The 24,403-nt window shown below is 33.3% G+C and overlaps 2 protein-coding genes and 1 long non-coding RNA gene across 4 annotated transcripts; all 3 read left to right on the top strand.

Annotated features, from left to right (window-relative positions):
• Positions 1–7,185: 7,185 nt before the first annotated feature.
• On the top strand, positions 7,186–11,990 carry LOC118644827. Its single transcript, XR_004962614.1, has 3 exons — positions 7,186–8,804; positions 8,961–10,825; positions 11,031–11,990. It is a non-coding gene; the product is annotated as an uncharacterized LOC118644827 (long non-coding RNA).
• A 2,793-nt stretch (positions 11,991–14,783) lies between these two features.
• LOC105833967 (28S ribosomal protein S36, mitochondrial) lies at positions 14,784–15,748 on the top strand. Of its 2 annotated transcripts, none has more exons than XM_012676109.3 (4): positions 14,784–14,936; positions 15,074–15,131; positions 15,245–15,420; positions 15,613–15,748. In XM_012676109.3, the coding sequence occupies exons 1-4, from the start codon at positions 14,913–14,915 to the stop codon at positions 15,628–15,630; spliced, it is 276 nt and encodes a 91-aa protein (XP_012531563.1). In that variant the 5' UTR covers positions 14,784–14,912; the 3' UTR covers positions 15,631–15,748. The 2 variants fall into 2 exon arrangements, with proteins under 2 accessions (XP_012531563.1, XP_012531564.1); XM_012676110.3 differs by having other exon boundaries at positions 14,785–14,936; positions 15,248–15,420.
• Positions 15,749–16,927: 1,179 nt separating this feature from the next.
• LOC105833964 (transport and Golgi organization protein 1) lies at positions 16,928–23,786 on the top strand. The gene is made up of 8 exons (XM_028195051.2): positions 16,928–17,269; positions 17,572–17,925; positions 18,993–19,258; positions 19,332–19,518; positions 19,833–19,972; positions 21,114–21,274; positions 21,351–21,537; positions 23,298–23,786. The coding sequence occupies exons 1-8, from the start codon at positions 17,128–17,130 to the stop codon at positions 23,784–23,786; spliced, it is 1,926 nt and encodes a 641-aa protein (XP_028050852.1). The 5' UTR covers positions 16,928–17,127.
• Positions 23,787–24,403: the final 617 nt, after the last annotated feature.

Genomic DNA, 24,403 nt, shown 5'->3' with positions numbered 1-24,403 from the left:
CAAAGCTTATATATGCAAAAAATGCAAATAAGCTTTTTACGATATAATTTGCAAAAAATATATATATATATAAATATTCATGAGAGTGACTCATAAGCGTTTTAATGGTCGATCTATCATTTACGATTGCGCTGGCTCCTTCTGACATTAATATACGATAATCACGCGTCGCATAAATAATTCAATTTTTAAAAAAAGGTTAATTCGGCATTTAACGCGTTTCTCAAACTTTCCGGTTTCAATCGTCTCGGAGAAGCGTTGCTTCCAACGTACACCGCAATTCCGTCGCCCGGTGTCTTTGACGTTCGCGCTTATAGCGTTGCAATTTTTTTTTAAATCTCATTCGACCACGATATCGTCGATATCGAAGATTAAAGCCTCCGCTCAGCCACTCGGTTCGAAGAACTGCCGTTCGGTGGGAGCCGCTCGTCGGGCAAAAATTCTGAAGTCTTCATTAGCGATATCGAAAAATTTGCCCTTGAATTACTTCAAGTACCACACGCTCCGATCGCGTATCAAATTAGCGACGAGCTCACGGCCGTTCATTGATCTCGCAAACAACTTGGCCGCTCTTATCAGCGAGCGCGCGCGTGTCTTTGGCTCGACGCGTGTGCCACTGCCGCTCGTCGGTGTTGCGAAAATGTATATCTCTCTCTCGAAAGGTGCGATAATGGGCGATCGACGAGCAGCCGGGTTGCAGCAACGACGGGACGAACGGGGAAATCGAAGGCCGGCTTATCACAGGCGCTGGGAACGCGATTATTTTGCCGTAGTATAGTTTACCGTAGTCACGCGCGACACGGAGAAGGGAATCCACGGATGGAATCAAAAAACGCCCGCGTTCGGCGCCGAATTTATTCGCGTCAGATATCCAACAAGAGAGAAAAATTGTGTGCGTGTGTGTGTGTGTGTGTGTGTGTGCGTGTGTCGTTTTGCCGCGACGTCGGAATCCGTCCTTGACATTTTGCGCGCGTTGTGATTGCGTGATAATGAAATTAAGCTGTTCTCAACCGAGTGCGAAGTGCCGCCGGTATCCGAACCGAAGGATCGGCCGAACCGCCTCGTCGGGACATCCCCGCGATCGATCGGTGTGTCACTGAACCTGGCCCGACACATGTAGAGGCTCCCCGAAAGCTGCTGCAAGGTAATTGACATTTTACGGTGTCACCTTAATTTCTCTCCCGAGTCCGTTTCTACTGCATTAATTTTAATTCCCGGTTCAACTTACTTTTTACACTGAGGTAAGAAAAATTATTGCTTCGACGATATTCTTCAATTTAATTAAATTTCTTCAGTTTATGTATATACTTCCAGTGTGATATATTAATGCATTTATGCATTAACGTATTTATGCATTTCGAATATATTAATGTTCGAGTATTTTAATATTTAAGTTAAATGCATAAATACTTGAATTGAAGAATTTAGTCAAATTAACAATTTTTCTTTCTTTCAGTGCATCTTTTTCTTGGAACTAGAAAAAGCTGGAAAGTGTGCGAGTTAGATCGAGATTAAAATTAATCTACATTGAAACGAACCCTAGCCAGTTTTCCCGAGGCCTACCTCTCCTCGCTCGAGTTTTACATTCCGCCGTTATTTCGCAACTTGTGAACTATGCAAGTTTATCCGTTTTCACGTTTTCATCCTTTTTTTTTTTATCGCCGAGCGCGTCGAGATTGCACGTAATATCGCAGCTGTGATAAGCGCGTTCGTTAACGCGGAACGATAACGTGACCGTCTCTTCTTGCGGCGCGACGTATAATTTATTTTTTAAAAAGTCGCCACGGACATCAACTCCGTGATAAAGCCGGCTCCGATTTCTTTTTGAAAGCAGAGATTTATTTTAAGAGCAGAAAGTTTTGCCGCTTGACCGGAGGGAGATAAAAATCGGAGGGAAAGAGAGAGAAAGAGCGAGGAGAAGGTTTGAAAATAAAATCGAATCCAGACACGCGCGGGCAATATGGCAAGATCATAACTTTCTCCGAACAGTTCTCCGTGGTTCTTACGAAACTTTGTACCGGTCCGCGCCATACGCACACACGTGAGGCGCTCACGTGTTGCCGGCTGCTCTGGGAATGAAAAGTGTGGCGAGCCTTTAATATCGGCAGCGTGCGTAACGGAAAGAGTATGCGGATAATATCTCCACGTGTGCACCGGGAGAGAATAAAGATTCGATATAGGTATCGCGATAGTATTCGCGAGCGTGTAAGAACGCGCGTAAATCGCGCGCCCGCCGTTTTTAATTGCGGCCTCTCGCGCAACACGTGCTTGTAAATCGTCCCGTTTAAGTGATAACCGGTGGTGAGCAAAGAGTCGAATCGACGTTATTGCGCCGGTTGATGTTTATGCGATCCTTGATCCTCGTACTGAGATGCGACATGACGGAGCGGAAAGAGAAAGAGAGAGAGAGAGAGAGAGAGAAAGAGATCCGGACTGTGTCCATATAACACGCGGAAAAACACGGCGCGCGTCTTACTCATGTCGTTCCGCGAATTAATCGAATCGCCCGATGGGAGGATTCTCATTAAATCGAAATCCGCGTGGTTTCAGTGACGTGTCGGCGCGGGCGACCATGCGAGCGATTATGACGTAACAGAGTGCACGCAGTGCGACCTAGCACATGGCGCAACAATGGTATATCCTCATTGATGTCGAATGCATTATTGAAAGAGATGTTTTTGTATTGGCGAGCAAAACTTGGCATATAAATCATGAAATTTAATATCGTTTTGTTAATTAAAAATGGTTTTGCCATTTTAATAAAATACTTTGATTATACAAGTATTTTAAGTTACACACAACGATTTCATTACTCGTATATCAGTCAAATTTTGCTTGCTAATGCAAAACATGTCTCTCGGCTGATATTACATTTATCGATAAATTTTTTTAAGTGTTAACACGCCGTGGAATACAGACAACAATCAACACACTTGAAAAATGTGTCGCACGACATGCATGCCATAAATGCTGTTCGTTTGGTCTCAGGATTTTTAGATTATTGGAAAAGAATCCTGACTGAAAATAAGAAAAGTGACGGAAGTGTAAACTTCTATGAAGCGCAAATTAAAATAGCAAAATGTAAAAGCGTTTAACGTTTTACGTTTCGTTGTTTCAATTTACACTTCATAAAAAAAGTTTCGCTTCTATTACTCTCCTCTTACATTAAACTTAAACTCCGATTTATATTTTCACCGGAGTTTCTGCCGAGCAGATATCGAATCAACGAATCGCTTTCATTGCAACGTCCCCTTTTTCTCTTTTTCCCCTATTTTTTTTTTTTAAATCGGAGGTCTCGCGACGAGAAAAGGCCGGTTCTCTCGCGGCACGAGTGTCTTTTACAAGAGTTTTCAGATGTATGTGTTTAGTCATCGGGACATTATATATGTATCCGCGGTCCCGAGTTACGCGACTTTCACTCTGAAATGTCAATTGCTGTTTCACTTTTCAGCCCCCCACCGGTGCGCCGGTGTGTCGATCAATCCGATTACGCACAACAAAGGGACGACTGTTGTAAAGCGATTTACGATTTCTCTCTCTGTATCTGTTTCAGGTGGTAGATACGGGACGGCCGCGTGCGTACGACGACCGCGATTCGTGGCGGAAGGGAGGGAGGGAGGGAGGGAAGCGGAGAGAGACTAAAACGCGATCCCCCGACTGGGAAAGGAGAAACTCTCGATCCAGCTTGCGTCTCGTATATACGATTCGTATCGATATTCTTATAACGTGCAAAAGTTATCGGAGAAAAGAGCAATTTGCGAAGTACTTCTTGACGAGAAACCATTTTACCGTATTGTGCTTAAAAATATTGCAAATTACATTTAAATTTTTTACAGTGTGTTATTAAAATTTCTTGTACACACGTGGCTTTCGATGTCTTCTCTACACGCGTTCTGAACTAATTTTCGTTACTTTTATAAGTATTGAAAAAATTTTCAGTACACAAAAAGAAAGATTTCTTTAGATTTAATAAAATTTATTAGAAACAAAGAAATATATGCTTCGGATTAGTCGAATAAAACGGTTTATTAAATTTAAAGAAATCTTTCTTTCTGTATAGCTCTTATGTATGCTTTAGCATGTCTAGAAAGTATTTGTACGATTGTTTATTAGGAAACAAATTGTATATAAATGTACAACTAATTACAGCGCTTCTAGAAAAAAAAAAAGACGTTCACAGGACAAAATTGTCGAATCGTACACTAACAAGAGAGTGTCAAAAAATCATGATGAATTAATGCCTGGAACACTTTGGAGGGAGGATTCAGCGCAATAAGTTGAAGGATATATCAACACATTTATTCTGGCATCAAGAGTAAGCGCCGCGGTCGGAGGAAAAATCTCGCCTGTTCTACTCAAGAGGACTTGGCGCGGACATTCTCTTTGGTTATCTAGCTGTATGAGTTTTATCCGACATCATAAAGCTAGGTTACCGGAGTTAAGCTCCTCGCCATATCAACTCCAGCGATCTTCCCCTTATGCGTTTTCTACACTGGAAAAAAAGTTTTGTTGTTTTATGAGAAATTTTGGTTGATTCAACCTGTCCGTTTGTTCGAAAATGAACGATACAAATTTTGTAGTTGGAATTACCAGAGGATTCTGGTTAATTCCATTCTGTTTGAATCTACCAGAATTTCTTGTTAATCTTACTACATCGTTTTGTTAGGTTTACAAAACTCTACAAAAATTTCTTGTTAATCTTATTATATTGTTTTATTAGGTTAACACAATTTTTTGGTTAAAAAACGAGTTTGGATAGAGTTTTTAAAATAATAACAATATATCTTGGTTTAAAGTACACTGCATATATTTTACATATATTTTACTAACCTCTAAAAATCTCTATATAGCTGTCGAAATTCCATTCGCGCAGAAGAGAAGACATTTTTTCGTCCGCCATGCCGTTGAACAGAATAATATAAATACACGATTGTAAGATACACGAAACAAATATAAAAGCTACCTTATGGGTACCGCGTGATATTAGTATCGCATCGATACCGCGTTGGTTTGCGCGAGATTGGCATGCACCGACTTGCGCTGCGAGAACGAAGGCGCCAGCATTATCACTATTTTTGTAAATATAACAAGAAGTTTTGTATTATTTTGTAGATTCAACAAGAAGTTTTGTAGATCCAACAAGAAAAACTTAATCAAATCCTTATAGTACAGTTAACCAAACGGTGTAGTTATAAGCTGTAAAATCTTGTTATGATAACCAGAAATTCTGTTTCGTTTAATAAGAATACGCTCAACCAGAACCGTTTTATTATTATAATAAAACCATTTTTCTCAGTGTACGCTTCAGCGAAAATGAAGCACCGAGACCCCGAATACTGTTACACCCGACGTGTCCTGGACGTCGTCGCGGACGCGCATCGACTTATCGGAGTAACAAAAGGCGCTATCGGGGAGAGAAAAGATTCAAGTTTGCGATAAACGTTAACATCTTCAGCAGCGATGTGATTCGATGGTAATTTGTATGTACGTTGAGATGATCACGAAGGCGGGGTGTTACTCCCTCGCCGCCGATTTTTTTCGCGTCGAATAAAGGCAGCATACGTTTCCCGAAATCATTCCTCTCTCCGTATACGTTTCTTGAATAGAAAGGACCTATATAGCGTTGTCGAGGTCGCGGGCCCTCGTTGGACTCCCTTTACAATGAATCGAGTGTTCTGGGGATATGAGAACTCACGGATCCATAAAGAGGTAAGCGCACCGCCGCCGGTCCCGCAACGCGCGAATGCGAATGTCGTCTAGCTGTGTCTTGGCTCTCTATATTCCCCTCGCGCTCTACGGCGAAACTACGAGCTGGGCATTTGTAATTGTCGTTAGTGCTCGGTTGCTCGTGACCGGCCTGTCGAGAGACGGAGGCGGGGAGGAGGTGGACACTTATCAGAGACCCGCGTTATTTCGCACCTACATCACGCGGTCATCATGCGGCTGAGGACAATTTCTGCAGGCACGGCGACCGCTTCGGGGAAAGTCAGATTTTCGCATCGGGACCGATCGCAAAATGGGGATGGGACGTCTCGAATATTTCGAGATTTAAAGTTTGATATTTCGGCAAGAGGGAAACCGATTTTAAATTTGCCGAACGATCCGCGATTATGAAACTTATGGTTTTTCGAACGACGCTTCGCGTTTGCTGCGAAATAAAGTTCTATCTTCGAAATGTCATTAGTTTCGAAGTGTGGTACTTTCCCTCAAATGGTTATATTTACTCGTAACTGCGAGAATACATCAAGTTGTTAATGGTATTTCTGCTATTAATGCTTGTCTATCGTTATTATTGCAGATGTAAGGGCGAGTGCCGGTGTCATGTGACGGATTTATTTCGATGCCATTCAAGTTTTTCCAGAAGTGCAAAGATTCATGTACAGCATTAACGCAACGAAGGCATGACTCGAGAATGGAACGAGTTGTTTCATTAAACACACGCTGTGCCTATGAAACGTTACATTTTAAGTGTGTGCCGACACGGTGCGTGACGACGATGGTTCCCACAATAAAGAAGCCAGGATATGTTTACCAATTATACATATGTATATGCGACCACAGGAACGAACACGTCCGGCGTGATACTGCATGAAAAACTACTGGCTTTGTTTAAATTGTACATAGAAATTGAAACAACCATGAAAATCTGTGTTGATTCTCTATAAAATATAGAATGTCTGAAGGCGTGCAGAATGCCAATAAAACATTTTCCTTTTTCTTTTATCGCACTTACTTTCATAAATGATATACGATAATTATAATAATGATAATAATATAATAATTATAATAAAATATAATATTGATAATTCGCGAGATAATTCACAAGATTGATAAGTCACGAGAAAAATATGTTATATATTAATTATACATATAATATGTTCAAACCAATATGTAAATAATACTTTTTTCTTTTACTTCAAATAGAGTTAAAACTTTACAGAGAACTATAATTAAAATATAAAATAAAATTGTAACAAAGGTTAATATTAATAATTAAAAAGCTATCTATGTATGCTTAATTTACACGGAAACTTACAGAACTAAAAAGTATTTTGCTTTTAAAAAGTAAATAATTAGCAATTAATTAATAACAAAAAATAAATTATATATTTTTTAAAGTATTTTAAAAAATTAAGTATTTTAAAACTATAAAGTAAAAAGATAAAAAAATTAAATTATCATATTCTTACAATAAATAAAGTAAGAGATTTTCACAAATTAATTTATTGATTGACGAATTCATTGACTGATATTCTGTTTATTGTTAATAAATTATTCTTAATTAATATTTATTTTCTCACGAAAGATTTTGTAAAAAAAATTTCCTCTTTACGAATATTATTTACATTTACTGTATATATTTTTCAAATTTGACACGACGTCTGTACGTTATCCCTTTATCATTATATGTTCTTGTAATTAAAAAATGAGAAATGCTACAAAAATAGTTCCTTGTCACTATTTAACAATTGATGTTAATTTTCATATTTCGTAATCAAAAACCAACTAATTTAAATCATAATCACTATAATTGTTTTTTTTTAAGGTAAAGAATATTAACTTATTTTTATTTTTATTCACATTATTATTCATATGTAAGACAAAATATATATGTATATTTACATATGTATAAGTGTATATTTATTTATATATTTTTTATATACACATAGAGAAAGTACTCTTTATTTAAGGGGATACTAATATTACCAATGTCGTTTAAATAAACGCATCAAATATAAATAATTATACTAGTACCGTTTGAATAGACGCATCGGGAATTATTAATTTTATCAGTACCGTTTAAATAGACGCTTAACTCGGGTATTATTTATCTTACCAATATCGTCTAAATAAACGTATCTAATTTTGTTAATTTTACCATCGTCTAAACATACATACAGGTATTATATATGTCACGAATTATTGATTAGCAATAGAGCGACAATCGATATATCACGGAATTTTTTCGATATAGAGACAATCGAAAGTGATCATATTAGCAGCATGGCTTAGGTGGCTGTATTAACAAAATCCTATGTCGTTGTTTAACTTTGTATAACTCGTAATGTGTACAGTCGAATAAAAAGTTAACTAACCAAAAAATACTCTAATGTACATACATTTGTGTGATAACGCGTTTAAGTTTATAAAAAATGAGGAAGTATATATAATTAAATGTTAAAATGTACCTTAAAAATATTTCGAAATGCTAATATAACAGACGTTGGGTATTGTATTGCCATATTAACGCCAAGCAGACTGCTAAACAAATAATTCTATAAGTGGCATAAATAATTACTACAATTCGTCAGCTAATAACGGAGATAATACGAGTGTCCATATTGTCTACAGTGGCCATAATACCACCTTCTGCTCTATTATTACTACTAATAGTGTTAGATGACACAAATCGATTATGATAAAGCGCTATTGTATTTATATATCGATTATTTTATCATTTTAACGAATAACTATTTCAACTGAATAAAATTCAACAGACAAACTGTCAGTTTGCAATAGGAACTACAATAATAATGAGTATAGTGACTACAATAGAACAAGCTATACGTCCCTTTTTTCTAACTTCTAACATTCTCGGTCTAGGTGTTCATACACCGGAAAAACTTTATTTAAATATTTTTTATAATGTGACATTGTGGAGCACTTGCACTTATCTTTACCATTATGTTATGATTATATTTCAACAAGAATACTGGGATCTAATAACTCCTATTCTACTCAACAATGCGATTAACGTTCTCATGAGTATTATATCCATGATTATAAGTTTATATCAATACAAGGTACATGTGTATGTACATACACATATTCGTTGCGCAAATTAATTTATAAAATTCAAATAGTTTATTATAAGACCTAACAAAAATATAATTATCTGAATAATTTTACACAAATACAATTGCATTAAACAAATTGTATTTTTGTCGAATGTTATCCAGAGATTGCGAATGTTCATAAAAAGACTTGCTACAGTGGATGATACATTGGAAGACTTAGGTACTCCTAAAGTATATCAAAAATTACATGTATATATAAAAAGAATATTAATAGGATGGCTTGTATATAGTCTAATAATCAGTATAGGTGATATGATGTGGTGGTTTGAAACTACAAACGATCTTTGGTGCATAATTTTACCTTATGTTATGAACTGTTTTTCATATATCAACTTGTTTGTGGATTTAGTGTTTACTACTTATCTATGGTTTGTATATTAATTGAGATATTTATGTATATTGCACAACATTTTAATCAATATATACTTTAAAAAATTTGTTAACGTATGCAGCACGTAATACTTTTGAGAGAATTTCATACTTTTTTAATCAAAATAATTTAGAAAAAGGTTACCGATTCTTACATACATATCACTTTGTTTTTGAATAATATTTTTTAAACAAATGTTAAAAGTATAACTTTAAAAACATAAATTAGAAAATGTTAAATAGTATACCACTTTTTATAATAATGTTTCATATTTTCTGATAATTAATGTTTTCGCAACAATCACAATTTATATCTGAGAATTTAGATCCTAAAATTAATATAATAACTGCCTATAAGTACTTTCTTTTTCTTTTCCTTTAACATGAGTCAAAATATTTGTACAAAATATTTACAAGTTAATGTTTAAGTATTCTTAGAAGCCTTTCATTTCGATGTAAAACGTTTTTTGTGAATTGTACAAAAACTTTATGGCTTATACTGTTTCGCAATGTAGTACAATTATATATAAATTTCTATTTAAAAATATCTAAATGTATAATCTAAGGGTTTTTTATTTCCTTAATTATCTAGCCCTTATTTAATACTGAACAGTAATTTGGAGTTAAATTGGCTAATAATATTTATTTTAAGTATTAAAACCACTGTTGTTAGTATTCTCACTCCTTAAAATAAATAATAATTACTAGTCAATTTAATACTGCCCAGTATTGCATTTTTATATTAAAAAAAAAACAGATCATGTTTTTGTCAATACCTACATGAAAAAAAAATAAATGCAGCAACAAGAATTTGTATGTAGCTAAATTTCGGTGTACAACATATTTAACTATTGCATACAAATTTTTTTTGTTGCAACTAACTGCAACTAATTTTTTTTTCGTGTATTAATACAGTGCCATAATCAGTTTCCGAGAAAAAAAAGGGTCAAACTTGCTCTAATGATAAACGTTTCAGATAGTTAAGTTTATTAAAAGCGGAGCATGCAAAGTGTCTATCAATTATTGTCAGCAAAAAGGCTACAAATTGCACAAAGAATCTGTAATATCAGAAAATTGCCATCAAATATGACAAAGCTTGCTGATCATGTTAACAGATTAACAGCAGCAATCGAGTAAAATTTGCGATTTTCTACTCGATTTTTGCTATCAAATTTTGTGAGCAGAATCTGCAATAAACTATTGCTGAAATAACAGATTTGCTATCAAGTTTCGAGAAAATCTATTGCTAATTTGCTAACATTGTGTGCGCATATTGCTTAATTATTTTAATACTCCATATATAATAATGTTAAAATTAGTTGGTGTTTAATATAACATTTTGACAAATGTTAATAAATTATTTTTGTTTAAAATTTAAGTAACAGGACTATGTAAGTTTTTAAAGTTCTATATCTACTACAGCTTATTCTCCTTTCCAGGTATATTGGCACCAGATTTGACAAATTAAATGAACACATGAAAAGTTTATCGTTAAGAGAAGAATACAATATAAAATATACACAGAAAAAAACAGTATGGACCACTCATCGATACATCATGTGTGTTAACAATTATAAGCATATTTGGTGGACCATAATGTAAATTGTTACACAAATGTATTTAAATAGATTATTAATTTCAGTCTTATCTAACATAAAAGTATTACACTTAGAATTTCGCAAAAAATTAATTTCTTTATATAAAAATAAATATAAATTTATATCCGTTAGGTTAAATAAATTTAATAATAATGTTTTTCATTATTTTTTTAAGCTCTTATTAGCAGTTTTTATTTTTCGATAGGCATCTCTATTTGGAATTGTGTAAACTTGCTCGCGAATTAAACGTAATGTTTGAAACGCAGATGACTGTAGAAATGTTGGCTTGTTTGATGTATCTAACAAGAATATTTTATTACATTTTTCTACACATGATAGATGATTTAATAATATCGCCAATATATTGGATTGAAGTTTACTTATGGCTATCTTTATATGTAATTAAACTTTTCTGCTTAAATTATATTTGCGAGAGTATTAGCGCTAAGGTAAATTCCCACAAAATTTATTATATACACATACATACTGGCGCGTATGTACACATACACATGCAAAATTTATGTTTTTATTTACATTTATTGTTTATATTTATTGGAAATTATTGATTTTAGACTAACGAAATGAAAACAATAATTCAACGATTAACAAATTTTCTTCAATATACTGATATTCGTGACGAGGTATGGTAAATTTCAATAATTAAAGAATGCTGAAGTAAATTGTTTAGATATAATGATTATTTAAATATATCAATCATTTTGTGCAGATTTACCAGTTTACATTATATATAATATATCATCCATTGAAGTTTTCTGGATTAGGTCTCTTCTATTTTGGCTATAACTTCCTTCAAAATGTATGTATCCATATTTATTCTATTAAGATGATGCTGGAGTAACGGTCAACTTGATCAAGATTGATAATGTAGAGTTATTAGTGCATATCATTAATAAGATTTCATATATATTTTTTTTATACATTTGGAAATTCTTCCCACAATTAAAGTACATGTATTGATATTAGTTTGTAAATTGGACTTCATATCGAGAACAAAAAAAAAACTTTTTGTTGCTTTATTTATCAACTTTTCACGCGCACATACGCCCAAAATTTTATACGATTTCGTCTCAATTAGACATCAACGCTATTCATTAAAAAAAAAAAAATATATATATACATATATATATATATAATTTTTTTTTTATTAAATAGCATAGTTAAATAAAGGTATTTATACTGTAAAACTTTCATAAAAAACATTTTTTTATATTTTGTTTAATTTACGACATATCGAAAAACCGCAAAAATCATCTCAACTTTGAAGGTGGTTTTACCCCTTCAAACCGTTTTTGGGCACCAACTAAAAATTTCTAAATTCATGTATTCACCCTCCTCTACATTTATGCCAAGTTTCATTAAAATCAGAATTTACGGGTTCTCGCGAGGTTCCCTTGTCAGAGTATTGTAAAAATTCAATATTTTTTGCAATTGTCAGCCTATTGCAGAAAATAATCTTTACAATGCTCTGTGTATTGTAAAAACTCGATAGTTTCTGCAATTGTCAGCCTATTGCAGAAACTAGTTTTTACAATGCTCTGTGTATTGTAAAAACTCGATAGTTTCTGCAATTGTCAGCCTATTGCAGAAATTATTTTTTACAATTAATTTTATAAAAATTATTGCATTTTATTGGTAAAACAGACCTGTCTTCAGCATCTTCTTAAATGTTTATCTTAAATATTTTCAAATCTTACATTAAATTATAAAATATGTTATCAAATTTTACTACTTGTTTAAATTAAGTATTGATAAATCAATATACAAAAAATCGAGTTAAAATACTATTTTTGTTTATGCATTGTCAAAACTATTATCTACAATAAAATTTAATCAATTTGAATTCTTTCAGTTCGTTACGGCAATTTTAATGTTTGTGATTATTACAATGCAAATACCTCGCACATCTAAAGTACTTAACTACGTAGACTTTTAGGAATATAACTAAATTGATTTTTCGCACAGATACAATATAATACACAACACATATTTGATGTTAATGTTGTAAATCAAACAACTGCTAAATTATTTACATTATTTTGTCAATATCTTGCGAATATTTTGTAAATTGCGATGTTATGATATTATTAATACAACAAATTTCTCAAGTTTTATATTTCAAGTGTGCCTAAATGGCATTTAGGTCTTCGGAAATAGCAAATAAAAATGTATAAAATAAAACTTTGTTAAAATTAAACAATAATATATATTAAAATAATTTTAATTCTCATCACTATTCATTTTAAAAATTGTGAATTGTGAAAATCTTTAACGAATTCTCGTTAAGGTCTACAGTTCGTATAACATATAAACATAAATTTATGTGTATTTAACATATTTCATATATTCAATTAATATAACTTTTACATCTATTCAACTATATATTTGAATATAACACAATTCAAGAATAAGCGAATAGCGGATCTTAGTATTTCTTGTGTGACTTATACATTTTCCAACTCATTCAAACTATGCATTATTACTATCAGACTTAAATGCAGCCACTTAAAATAAGATTAGATTATTAATACCACAATATTAAATATCAATTTAACTAACAATAAGATAAGTATCGCCCGTCTCAAAATATTAAAGAATTTGTTGTAAAAAGTATTATCTCAGCCAACATATTAAATATAATTCAAATCACTACAAATAAGTTCTAGATAGAAGCTAAGCAACGCTGTATCTCGAATTTAACGAATGGAAAACAAAGGTCAGTCAAATGTAGACATACGTACGTTATTCTTTCTTTAATGTAAAACAGTTCTTATTGCTGGATTTATTAACAATATAATATTTTTGGCCTTATATGTGCCATATATATTATAAAATAATTATCTTCGCCCTCACACTAAGTGTCCGCACATTAAATTATCTTTTCGAAAAGTAACAAACAGATGTATGATCATTTAGATGGACAAAAATCCAACCACCGTTTCGTTGAAGATAAAATCAGAATTAAAAATAATATATAATAATAAGAGACTCTCCCGGTCTTTCCCCGTCTCTCCCCGTCTCTCCCGGTCTCTCTCCGTCTCTCCCCGTCCCTCCCGGTCTCTCCCCGTCTCTCCCGGTCTTTCCCGGTCTCTCTCCGTCTCTCCCGGTCTCTCCCGATCTCTTCCCGTCTTTCCCGGTCTCTCCCGGTCTCTCCCCGTCTCTCCCGTCCCTCCCGGTCTCTCCCCGTCTCTCCCGGTCTTTCCCGGTCTCTCTCCGTCTCTGCCCGTCTCTCCCGATCTCTCCCGATCTCTTCCCGTCTTTCCCGGTCTCTCCCCGTCTCTCCCCGTCTCTCCCGGTCTCTCCCCGTCTCTCCCGGTCTTTCCCCGTCTCTTCCGGTATAGATAATCATTTATACAAATTTGACAGCTGTCAAAATTCAATCGCAATGATCGGCATCGCGGAAAAGCGACAACAATACTTTGAGAGATGCGAGTATCAATGCCATGCCTCTTTTTAGAAAGGAATTAACATAAGAAAAAGGTTAGGAAACCGCAAAAATAATATAAACCGGTGTAATAAATATGGTGTAAAATGAGTCCAAAAATCTATTTTGGGGCTTGCAATTTCAAATTTAAATTACCTATGGAGAAAAAGAGAGAAAGAGAAAAAGGACAACCTAGAAATAACATTTTTACGTTAAAAATTAAAGATTTACGTTGAAAGTTAATATTTTATCTCTTAAAAAGGCACGTGATAAAGCCTTTTTTTGCGATGCTGATTGGTTTTTAAAGTTAAAGAAATTAAATCATCTACAATTAATTGAGATAAATTATACATTAACTGTTTAACTGTATTACTTAACTTTTAACTTTTTATATAATTACTTCCCAATCCCTGCCAGTAGTGTAAAAGTGTTCTCGTTCCATTCCTCTTTGCCGTGCGCTCACTATCGTTGCCAAACATTAATTGCTAGAAAGGTGTGCTAAAACTAGCTAAAACGCCATCTACACACCGCATGCGATGCCGCGATGCGTCGTAAGTCGTAAGAACAGCGAGGAGGCTGAGGAGCCCTGCTACGGACAGAATTAGTCGTGGGGTATCGCGCAGCTGATCCTTACAGAGAAAAATTATGATGGCAAGCAAGGCTTGGAAGGTCAGTACTGCGGATTCTCGCTGTAATTCGCATCAACGGAATCTCGCTTCTGCGAGGTAACAATCCGTGGAAGGCGACGACACTTATTCCCGCGGATGCAGCACGTCCACGGTTACTGACAGCGTCTTTTCTCGCAGGTGGTCCAACCGCACGTGCCGATGATCAAATTCCGCAAGGGCGGCCTTGATCGCGCAGGTAACGTAGACGTAAAGTAAAAAGTCAGCATGGGTGATCGTTCCTCCGATCGAGCGAAAGAATAGTTACTTCCTCGCCGACGACGAATCCATGATCTCCGTGATATTGGTTAGCAGTTGCGGGTATGACGGCCACGCCATCTGCACGGCCAGGGTCGGTGCAGATGCAGCAGAGCGCGGGCAGAGCGACGGGCCCCCAGGTGATCGTGCTGCCGACGATAGAACACATTCACTTGCCGCCGCGGTATCAGAGACGACCGATAGATCAAAAGGAAATGGAATATATCAATGTAAGTTTGATGATTACATTTTATATTATTAATATCTTGGAAGTTTATTTTTACTTGTATAAAAAAATACTTTTACAATAATGCAGTTTTGACGTTATATAATGTATATATAAAAACATCTTATCATTTTAAATATCTAAAAATTTTCATATTTTAATCTTTTGTACATATATACTTGTTTGTGTGTTTCAGCGTGGTGGACCAGAGTGAATTTGCAGTGCTAGCATTTAGGACATCATAAGCTCCATATATTTACTTAATTTTGTTATTGACCGACTCGGTGCAATGTGTTGTTAAAATAAATGGACATGGCAGAGAGAACCCCACACGCTGCGAGTATTATTTCATATTTATACCAGCCACCTATCGGGCAAGGTCTCTTGTGACATTGCCAGGGCCTTGCTATTTCTGGCACAACTTTCAGCTCATTCCAATAACAGCCGATGCCTATTAATCCCTGGATCTACAATGAGATTCTAATGAAATATTTCATCTATTACAATTTGCTAGTGTTTCTCATAGTTAGAAGCAAGGAGAGATTATTTTTCAATTCCCCAATTATATAGTAATTTCGATAAATATAAATACTGTTTCGGATCTAAAATAAATTACTCTAGTCCCCCAATTGTCTTTGATTAATCACTGTTAACAGGAGTGTGCAATAGTAGCCAACAAGTCTGCGATTTACGAGTGAAGGTATTTTTACATTTTTCATGTCTATTTCTACCAATATAGGTAACTTTAAATTCGGTTTTTAATTTTTAAGAAAAGATAAGGAGAAAATTAAATCAAAATTAAAATTAACTTACAAAGAATAGTATTATTAGTGCATTTTCAGAAATAATATTATGTAATACAAGGATTGACAAAATTTCTAAAAATGTTCATGCTCCAATTTAGTTCAAATTTTGAAAATGGGTTTCTTTTAGATAAAAAAATGCCAGAAAAGTTTTCACTGACTCAAAGATTAAGAATAAATAAAGTTTTTTGATGTAAGAAATAGATAATTATTAAATCGCTTTATTAAGTGGACGAATCAACAATATATTAAAAACAGGATTTTTATAAAAACTTGTTAGCTTTAGTGCATCTCAATTTTTTGAAAGTTTTAAGAAAATTTATCACTAATAGTGTAATCTTTTTCTTTAATTCTAAGAACTAGTAAAAAAGGGGGGAAATGAGTTATATACATCAAAATTAAAATTTATATTAATACAGAATTGAATAAATTTTAAAAACAATGTGTAATAAAAAGATTTTTATAAAAGCTTGTTTGCCTTAATTCATCTCGATTTTTTGAAAAGTCTTAAGAATGTTTATTTGCTACTAGCTACTAGTAATATAGTATAATTTTTTTAGGAACGAAAACGGAATTTAGTGCTCAAGGTTTAAAGCACCGTCTTTAAGCGCTCGATCTTGATGATTGTCTTTGTTCGAGACAAAATCAGAGTGTCAATAATTTTGAGCCGCCTTTAAAACTCGAACGATTTCGGGCAACGGCGCCTCGACACAGCCCTGCCGCAACGAAAATAGCAGACGACGGTGTGCTGCGGCTGCGGCAGCTGTCGTCCCACCTCCTCGCGGTATCTGTACGCACATAATACGTGTGTGCGCGGAGAGGAGGCGATCCGTGTTCATACAATTTTATCGAAGTTTTCTCTCGAAGCGCGAAATTTTTACGACGAACGACGCGGACTTACTGCGAAAATGGCCGAGATAACGGAGTTCGGACCGAGAAAGACGTTTTTTATACTTGCGATCGTGTTCGGCTGCTTCACGGTGCTGTGGCCGAAAATTCTGCACCCTATGTTCATAGGAATTGTCACTCCACATCACTCGGATAGCTCGGGTAAGACTTGCAAGTTTCTACGCCTCAAGGTTGTTGACGTTAGAATGAGGCGCCACATTATCATGGAAAATGTTATTTATGTCTTCCCATACATATAAACAACTTGAATTTTGCCATAGAAGAGACTAGACTATATATACCTATATACCTTTATATATATATATATATATATATATATATATATATATATAATGCTTTGGAAATGAGTATTTTTATGCTGCTTTTTGTAAAATTATTGTTCGTTGATTGACTCAAATGTTAAAATCCATCGCAGAAGTACTTTATGATTCATGTTTGCACAGTGTGCTGCGAGGTGATATTCGAAAGCGATGTCACCGCCGTGGACATCATGCAGGAGATGTGTCAGAATATATTGAGACACCATCCGATTGACCCACGTGTGAGGGACGTGCTAAAGCTCAGCAAGCTGACCCCTCAGACCGCGAGTCTGTGTAGAGAGGAGGTTCTAGCCAGATGTGGCATAGACCTGTCTGCCTTTCTCGCGGAGAGGGAGAGTCTGGGGAAAACCTATAAACAAGTGTTGGAGGAAATCAGATCATTCAATAGCTCCCTTTGCCTCAAAATGAATTTTGGTGTGCCACTGTCACAATTAGGGATACCTCATCTTATCAGATATCATATCTTGATGCCACACAGTAAGAATTGCAAGGATATGTGAGAATTAGGCAAATCCATTAGTCGCGAATTAATTGAACTTTGCCATAACACATAGATACCCAATTAACTAATTAATTTTCTGCAATCGCTTCCCTAATATATTCTTGAAGTATGTGGATTTGTAAAACAGTTTGATATGTCGCTTTGTTAGTTGAAATAGATCAATTTCGTATTGATATACTTTGATCACACATATGGTAACCACATGACTTGTAAATTGCTTATATAACCGAATAAACTTGGAGAATTATATCCTTAATGCATCATCAAGTATATATATGGAAAATGGACTTGAGTTGTCCATTTTGTTTTGGCCGAGTGCCAAAAAAGTAAGCATGACGTTTGGCAGACAAGAGAGCTGGCCTGTAGTCAGTTTCAAATACGTTCATAGTAATGATCCATTATTATTCTTCTTATTTTAGTTTTTCCAACATGTAGAAGAAACAGTATCAAACATTAGCACAAATTAAAACCGATATATATTTAACAATCATTGTTTTTTTGTATATAATTTACATATGAAAAAATTATCATTAAATAGAATGTGTTAGTTTTAATTTGATACTAGTATATAATTTCTTGCTTGTGAAGCAATAATTATCTTTTTTTTTTATTTGAAAATATTGTTATTTTCTAATACTTTTTCTGCTCAACTCGTGATAATTATTATTCAATATCGAAAAAAAATATATATATATAGTGAAACTATATAAAACTTCTACATGTAAGCAAAAATTATGTATGTTAAACAATGTTCTATAATTTTATTTCAATATTTAATATATTTCGAAAATAAATCACTAAAAACAAGAATGTTCTTCTCTATGTATATTAAATTTTATTAAGATTAGACAAAATTATCTAGCCTAATACATTTATAATTTTTCCAATTGCTAAATTAATAAAATATTAATTATATAGGGTAGCAATTAACATGAGATCTTACTAATCTCTCTAGGACGTTAATATACATATAATAAATATGATTGTGTGATTTGAGATAAACAGACATATTTTACGAGTAAAATTTTTTTTATGTATACAGATACTATACCACAAGAACGTCGTGTTCCTCCTCATGCAGGAGGATTGCATCCTGCACTGAGAGAGAGGGGAAGAGCCATACCAACATCTCATATTGTACCAAAAGTAATGGACAGGACATCTGACCAAGTCATGCCAAAAATGAGGCCACCCCTTGGTGGTGCCGGTCATGTTGTTCCAGCAACGAAAGGAAATGGCACAATGGGGATTATCATGCCTATGTATACAATAGGAATAGTCTTGTTTTTCTTATACACCATTATGAAGGTAATGCATATAAATCTGTGAATGTGAATAATTTTAACAAGAATTTGGATGATCTTAAGATTTACGTTAATAGGTTTTGAAAAAAAATTCCGACAGCGAGATTATTTCGGAATACCCAGGAGCAGCTGCCGAGAAAGAATTTCGAAAAATGGTATTCAGTCCAGAAGCTCTTGCTACTGCGATGACTGGAGGTACCCTACATTATCCAAGAGAAAGATCACCGCACAGACCTGCTCCAACTATTGAGGAATTAAACGATCGTAAGTGCTTCTGCGAATATCTTTACTGTTTTAAACTATATATTTCATTTACATTATCATCAACGCAATGTTTTTACGAGGAGCTATTTCTTTCGGAGAAATATTTAGAATCAAGATACATGTTTTCTCTTGAGTATTTAAAAAGATTTTTAAATGGTGTTGCATGTGATGCAAGGTTTGCACAATTAGAACACACACGTATTCGTACACGCGGGTTATACATTGCAAGATTCTGAATAAAAATGTGCATATTGCAAGTATTCGTACTTATATTCTGAACACGTTTGGTAATGTTCTACATGCTGGAACACAAGAAGCGGCAGGAGACATAGAGATAGATCAACTGAGACAACGATTGGTCGAGACGGAAGCAGCCATGGAAAGAATCGTTGTCCAGATGGGCAACATATCACGTTCAGTAATGCATAACTCGAGCTCACAGCCAGAAATCAAGGTTTATGAGATTAATTTTGACGCCATTTCACAATTTCAGTTTATTAGTCGTTAGAAATATGCACGTTGCTGTGTTCTGATTGCGTTAAAAGCTTGAACGCCCATCCAATGTACATTAAACATGTTGTACATTTAGTATAATACAAGACCTTATCTTCAATATTTGGCTTTTTCAAATATCGATGCTTGCGGATAACTGTTGCGATATTACAAATTGTTGGTTTAAACGTTTATATGAGATTCATTACTGATGTACTACTCGAGTGCGATATTCGATTACGATTTAAATCAGAATATGCGTTCAATGATAGAATTCACATTGTATATTTTACATTTTGAGTAGTAGATGGGTCTCCAAAGTCCAATGGTCTGGCAGGGTTCGATCGCGGCTCTAAGGTATATCCCTTGCCTCAGAAAATTATTTCTAACAAGAATAACCAAGAGTTTGTGAAACATTTTCTATTTCTAGTACACTAGTGCCACGAATGAATTTATCACATTAAATGTTTCTTAGACTTATACGTCTTATATGATAGAGTTTCATTATGACATGATTCTAGAGTAACATTTCAGTATTTTTTAAGTGCAGAATGCTGTTATCATTTCATCTTTTACACAAGTAAAGACATACATGATTTTTCTCAACGCTAAATATTGTTGAAATGTAAGTTAGCGAAACATAGTAGTTGCTCCTCCAAATAGCTTCTCAATTACAAGTACTAATTGTGTGCCTTGCATGATATTCGCTTTTTTTATATCTTATTGATGTATTGCAAAATGTATATAATATGTCAGAAAATTTTATATATTACATACATGGATTTATATGACATCTTTTGCGCTCATGATTCATATAGTTATATAATTATAATTTATATTGTTTTTTTAAATAGATATAGAATCGTTAATAAGGCGTATTTTTTCTTAATTTTAAATGGTTTTTGTTCTTGTTATATTAAAGATTGTATATATATAATATAGCTCTTATCAAATTAATCGGCAAAATGGTTTTAAAATTACTACATACGTTATTATAATATATCTTATAATATAATATTTTTTTTGTTTAAAAGATATGTAAAAAAATCAATATATGAGAAGCACATAATAAAGGATCAGCATATTAAGAATTTAATTTATAGGAGGACACTGCAGACCAGGCCTCACATAGTAGGGAAAGTGAAGAGTTAGATGCAGTAGAGCAGTCACCAACAGTTAAAGTTATGGGTATGGAAATGACAGCTAGTTGTGAAGGTGGACAGAAATGTAGCAGACCCACTACTCCAATTATTCCTACACCAAGGTACATGTTATCTTGGTTAAAAAAAAATCTTATTAGTATTTCTTGACTTCATTAAATATTGTTATTTCTGTTTCAGTAATGTTGAAAGAGAAAAAACGCCACCGACACCTATATATTTAGAGGGTGCGCTTCCACCGCAGTGTGAATTACTAGTGACCGATTCAGAAACTCAAGCTGAAAAATCAGAGGACGATGACGACGCTCCAGTTGTTCTCTCAGGCAAAATGACTCTCTCTCTCATCAGCCTCGACCAGATTCCAGCTGTAAGGAAATATTAGAATTACCAACAGAATCAAATGAATCTGCGGAGCCTTGTTTTATTTGGTGATTCTTTCATTCATTTAATTGTTTGCCTAACTTCTGTATAGGTTACTTAATATAGAGATCACAAATCACAGGAACTAAATGCAGAACTAAGTGCAAAGAATGGTTACTTGGCTATTACATATATGGGTATGAGTAATGCGCTGGTTTCATCGTTACTATTTTTATCCCAATTATTCTCTGTGATTTGTTCGAAATATTAATAACTATGCCTTGTACTTCTTATGTTTTACTAATCTCTTAATTTTAATATAAGATACACTCTGGCTTGTTAATACAAATTTAAGTTGTATCAAAGAACACCAAATGCCTCTGAAATAGATTGCTAACTTGAGCATACTCTGCAACTGGCGATCTATTTGGAGATAATTTATATTTTATTTAAAAGATCATGTAATTTACGTTTATTTAATATTGTTTATGTTCGCGTGTACACAAATTATGACTAAACCGAGTGAATTTGTTTTTAATTTTATTTTTATAATTTTGATATAATTTAAGTTTTTATAAATTCTTATACTTAATTATATAGTGCTAATGAGATAATATGTTATACAAATTGCCTTTTGTAAAAAAAACAACATAACATTAATTACCTATACTTACATTTTACATTAATATTAACCAACTATGCAACTATACAAGTAATGATATATTTTATTACATTCAACATATATTATATATTGTTATTCTTGACATTTAATATTAAAGTTAAAAATTTAATGATTACATCAAATGAGTCACATATTTTAATCGAAATTATATATATATATATATATATATATATATATATATGTATAATTGCAATTAACAATAGTAAAAAAGAGAGGAAAATATTAATCTAATGCCTAATTTTTTATATTTTTTATAGATGCAATAATATATGTATAAAATGCAATTACATTTTTTTAAATAAAACTAGAAGTTTATTTTATATAAAATATTATTTCTCAGTATTATTTAATATACAAAAAAGTATTTAAGGATAAAACTGTCAAAAAAATTTTTTTGCGAAACATTTCAGTTACTTATACTTAATTGGAACTGTTCAATACAAATATTTACCTTACATATTGAAATGTTTATTGATAAAGTAAACTGAGTACTGTGTTTATATATGCGAATCTGAACGACCTTAAAATATCGACATTTAGGCTGCGTACTTTCAGTACTGGCAGTGAATTTCAGAACGCAGCCTAAATCAGTTAGTAACAGGCTTGATGGCTTCAAAAATTATAAAGAAAAATTTAAAACTGGCTTTAAACGGAAATTATCAAAAAAGTTTGAAACGTGTCAGAATGGTATTGTATTTCACAAATAATATTTATTAAGTATTATTATTTTAAATAAATAATCGATCAATACACTTCTCGTAATTAAATTTGTATATGATTATTTTATCCTTATACAAATTGTATAATTTTAGTTATCTCGTTGTATACTTGCACTTGAATATTTTAACATTGTATATAATATAGATTAATTTAAAAAGTTTTTTGTAATTGAAACTTTATTGTGCCCAAAAGTTTAAAAAATTAAAACGTTTAATTATTTTGTTATTATCAAGTTTAAAATAGATTTAAAATAGAATCAAAAATTGAAAAACTGTGACTCATCCTTTTTTTATTTAATAAATAATCTCGTTTTTTGCCTTGTAATTTAAAATACACTTTTATAAATAATAATATTTAATATGTAGGATTCGGAGATTGAAGAACCAGATAGTAAGAGAACAAATGTCTTGCATACCGAAATGGAAAATAAGGAAGTAAAAGATAAAGAATACAAGATATTGCAAAAAGAAGATAAAGAAATGGAAGAAGAGGAATATGAAGAAGACGAAGAAGAGGATGAAGACGAAGAGGGAATAAAACAAAAGATGAAAGAAGTAGAAGACAAAGAAAGAAAAAAGAAAGAGGAATATGAAGAGGAGGAAGAGAAAGAAGAGGAAGAGGAGGAAGAGAAAGAAGAAGAGGAGGAAGAAGAGGAAGAGGAGGAAGAGGAAGAGGAAGAGGAAGAAGAGGAAGAAAAGAGCGAAGAGGAGGAAGAAGAGGATGAAAAAGAGGAGGAAGACGAAGAGGAAGAAGAGGAGGAGGAAGAGGAAGAAGAGGAGGAGGAAGAGGAAGAAGAGGAGGAAGAGGAAGAAGAGGAGGAGGAAGATGGATACAATATGGATAAAGAAAAATAAAACAGATGATGAACCGAATTAAAAAATTTTAGAAGAGATAAGAAAGAGAGAGATAAAAGTAAAAGAAACCAGCTAAGAGTGAAAAGACTTTAAAATTAATTGTTTTTTTTTTAAATGGATCAGTGTTTACCAATCTTTAATAAGTCGTTTTATTATAATAAAAATAATTATGATTACCATAATATATATAAGAAAGCTAACGTAATATTTTCACAATATAAAGATGAACTCGTTGATTAAGCACTGCCAAATACCTAAAATGTTACATGCATCATATTTCTGTTCTTTTTTTAAATTAATATATTTGACATTTTATAGAATCGTAAATTTATTAATCACATAGGGGCCAAAAGAAAGAGGCAGTGCTGTTTGTGCCATGTTACAATGCTATGATGGCATTGATACTTCAATTTATAATTATTACTCGTTACAAATTATTATTCCATAGATAGCAATTTATAAAATCTGTTTTAAGAAATGCCTGATAGATAAGAATAATAGAAAAAGTCCTGTAATCTGTCCAATCGTAGTATATGACATGCATCAAATCCAGTGATTGGCAAGCACTGATACAACTTTCATGACAGCCAAAGATCTTTTCTTTTTTGTACTACATA

This window comes from Monomorium pharaonis, chromosome 3, assembly GCF_013373865.1.
Source record: "Monomorium pharaonis isolate MP-MQ-018 chromosome 3, ASM1337386v2, whole genome shotgun sequence".
In the NCBI taxonomy this organism is placed as follows: Eukaryota; Metazoa; Arthropoda; class Insecta; order Hymenoptera; family Formicidae; genus Monomorium; species Monomorium pharaonis.
Note: the sequence above shows the minus strand (reverse complement) of the source record. Positions and strands in the feature narration are given on the sequence as shown.